This window comes from Lissotriton helveticus, chromosome 11 (genome assembly GCF_964261635.1).
Source record: "Lissotriton helveticus chromosome 11, aLisHel1.1, whole genome shotgun sequence".
NCBI classification, from domain to species: Eukaryota; Metazoa; Chordata; class Amphibia; order Caudata; family Salamandridae; genus Lissotriton; species Lissotriton helveticus.
In genome coordinates this window covers 953,520,297-953,523,187 of record NC_136072.1, presented here as the reverse complement: position 1 = coordinate 953,523,187, position 2,891 = coordinate 953,520,297, and the positions used below count along the sequence as shown (strand labels likewise).

Genomic DNA, 2,891 nt, shown 5'->3' with positions numbered 1-2,891 from the left:
ATTTGAATGGGTTCAACCTAATTATCATGTACATTAGTGTTATGTATAATCCTTAATTGATCAAATTTAAACCCAACACATTTGGAACATCGACTATCCCAGTTTCGCTTGGCTAACCTATGATCCAGCATTAGCGATATATGAATAAATTCAGTGCAATCTAGGGGTTGTGAATCTATTTGTGCAATGATTTATTTTATTTCTTCCCTAAGGTTTTGATAATATACTGCCGATCTCTTCTCTTCAGGCCAAGCTGTGCCGGCCGCTAATCGGTTGAAGTGTGTTAAATACGTAACTGAGAACAATGGGCCCGATGTAGGTAAAAGGGAATTTCCGATTCCAAAATACCGAGGCGGGCCGATTCGGTATTCTGAAATCGGAAAACGAGATGTAGGAAACAAACAGCGAAATAATAGGGAATCGGTCGGCATCGGTAATGTGAATCGGTACGTACCGAATCAGCACGGACCGAATCGGAAAGTACCGAATTGCCTACCACCGATTCGGAACTAGCCGATTCGCCTACCACCGAATCGGAACTAGCCGAATCGGCTACCACCGAATCGGAATTAGCCGAGTCGGAAAAATCAGAATCGGCTATTACCGAATCGGAGGTATGAAAACACACCCATGGCCAAAAAGCCCATAGGAATGCATTGAAGAAACCGAATCGGCTATCTCCGAATCGGATGATACCGATTCGGATTTTACCGAATCGGTAATATCCGATTCGGAGATAGCCGATTCGGTAAAAGCCGCTTCAGCCAATGAGGTGGCTCCCCCTCCCCCTCCCAAACAGGGAGTGGCAACCCTGGCAGGTGCAGCCAATTAAGAACTTTCTGGAGAGCCAGCCTGAGCTGAGCAGTCACAGTTAGCAGCAGTGGGAGTAGGAGGTAGTGAACTGTTCAGACCAAGATGGCAAACCAGAGTGAGAGCCAGAAGTCCAGCCAGAAGAGGAAGCCTAAGTTCAGCAGCACCGAGCTGCAGGTGTTGGTTGAGGAGGTGGTGAGGGTGCACCGGCAGCTATTCGGAAAGCTGTCCCTCAATGTGCCAGAAAGCACCAAGAGGAGGCTCTGGAGCGATATCGGTCAGAAGGTCAACGCTGTGGGTGTCACCCCCAGGTCCCTGGATGAGCTGAAGAAGCGCTTCTACGACATCCGCAGCCTGACCAAACGGAAGATGGCAGAGATCCAGAAGCAGGCTGGAGTCACTGGTGGTGGCAGGAACCCGGCGCCACCCCTCACCGAGCTGGAGGAACTGGTCTCCAGCACCATTGAGAGGGAGAGCGTGACCGGAATTGGGACCCTGGACAGCTCAGCCAGAGCTACAGCTACAGGTAAGAGGCATGCGCATCAGGACACACCCTACCAGACACCTCCCCATTAGACACAATGCATAGCCAAACCCCAGCACAGTACTGCAACCAACATACAAGAGACAAGCATCATGGTACATCCAGTCAGCAGTAGGTATCAAAATATGGCAGTGCAGAATCACAAGACATGAAACAGTGGAACACATTCTACGGAGATGCTAGGACATGTGGAATGCTTTAATTGTACTGACTGTAATACATCGGTACTCTATTTACAAATGCTTCTTTGTACCTAGGGGCACCATCAGGCGGACAAACACTGCCAAAGGAGGCAGCAGCACCATCTACCACTGCACTCGCAGGGCCGAGCACGAGTCAGGCTGCCGAGGAGGAGGAGGAAAACACCATAGGCCTGGATATTGAGGGAGACCTGGAAATTGACTTTGATGCACTTAACTCCCCACAAATGCAAAGCACACCCTCCTTGCAATTCTCCCCAGAGAACTCCCCGACAAGGGAGCTCTTTCCACCTACACCAGCTCCTGCCACTGTGGCTCCAGTACACCCTGTCCTGGGAGCAGGGGCTCAGGCCCCGGCCAGCACCACACCCCCACCAGTGGCACCCCAGCCCACGCAGCAGGCGGGCAGCAGCAGTACCCGGCGCCGTGCCATTCCCACCACTGCAGACCCAGCACGGGAGGCCAGTGTGTTCCGGGGCCTCGAAGGCAATATGGTGAAGATCCAAAGGCAGCAGGCGAAATCCATCATGGCATGCCAACGCCAGCTCCTGCAGCACAACCTGCAGATGGGGGAAATGGTGAAAGGATTTCAGGCCTTTGTGGCTTCCAACAAGGAGGCAGTAGCAGGTTTAGGCAGGCTAACCACTGCCATCACACAGTTATGTGGCAGAATGGAGGAGCAAGAGGTGGTGCGCAGGCGGGATGCCCGGGTGCAGAACCGCTCCTTGAGCCGCCTTGCTGCAGCAACGGCACAACTCTGTCAGCGTGGTGCCAACATGGAGTCTAGTCTCGCTCAAAATACCGCAGAGTTGACAAGGGGAATGGCCCGCATCACGACAGCAATGGAGGCCTTGATCATCTCTAACACTGCCGCAAATCCTGCCCTGGACCTGGGGGATGCTGGGGACAGCAGCAGCCGCAGCAGCCCGGCCAGCGCTGCGTCAGAGCCACGCAGGAGCACCAGGCGCTCCGCAGATGCCGCTGGTCATTCTGAAGGGGGTGAGGGACACCACAGTGGGGCTGCAAAGCGCTCAAAGAAATAGCCTAGCAAGGGCGGGTGAGGCAACCTGGACCCTAGACTTTTGTTTTCATTGACATTACACCTTTTTTTTGTTGCACATCAGTGCAGTATCTGTGTAGCAACAGTATTAAAAATTGCTTATTCAACACAACCATTCACCTGTCTGTGCATTTGTACTCACTCAGAAATAGTTTGCTGTTATCTCCTCACGTCTATATCTCCCATCACTTGGCGTACACACCCCAGCTGGCTGTGTTAGTGGCACAGCTTCGTCGTCATCATGGTCCTCGTAGTCACTCAACTCCACCTCAGTGCC

The 2,891-nt window shown here is 52.5% G+C and overlaps 1 protein-coding gene across 1 annotated transcript; it reads left to right on the top strand.

The window, feature by feature from the left end:
- The first annotated feature begins 760 nt into the window (after positions 1-760).
- Positions 761-2,640, top strand: LOC144791367 (uncharacterized). The gene is made up of 2 exons (XM_078666045.1): positions 761-1,336; positions 1,612-2,640. Exons 1-2 carry the CDS (start codon positions 916-918, stop codon positions 2,595-2,597), a joined length of 1,407 nt encoding a protein of 468 aa, XP_078522171.1. The 5' UTR covers positions 761-915; the 3' UTR covers positions 2,598-2,640.
- The last annotated feature ends 251 nt before the right edge of the window (positions 2,641-2,891 follow it).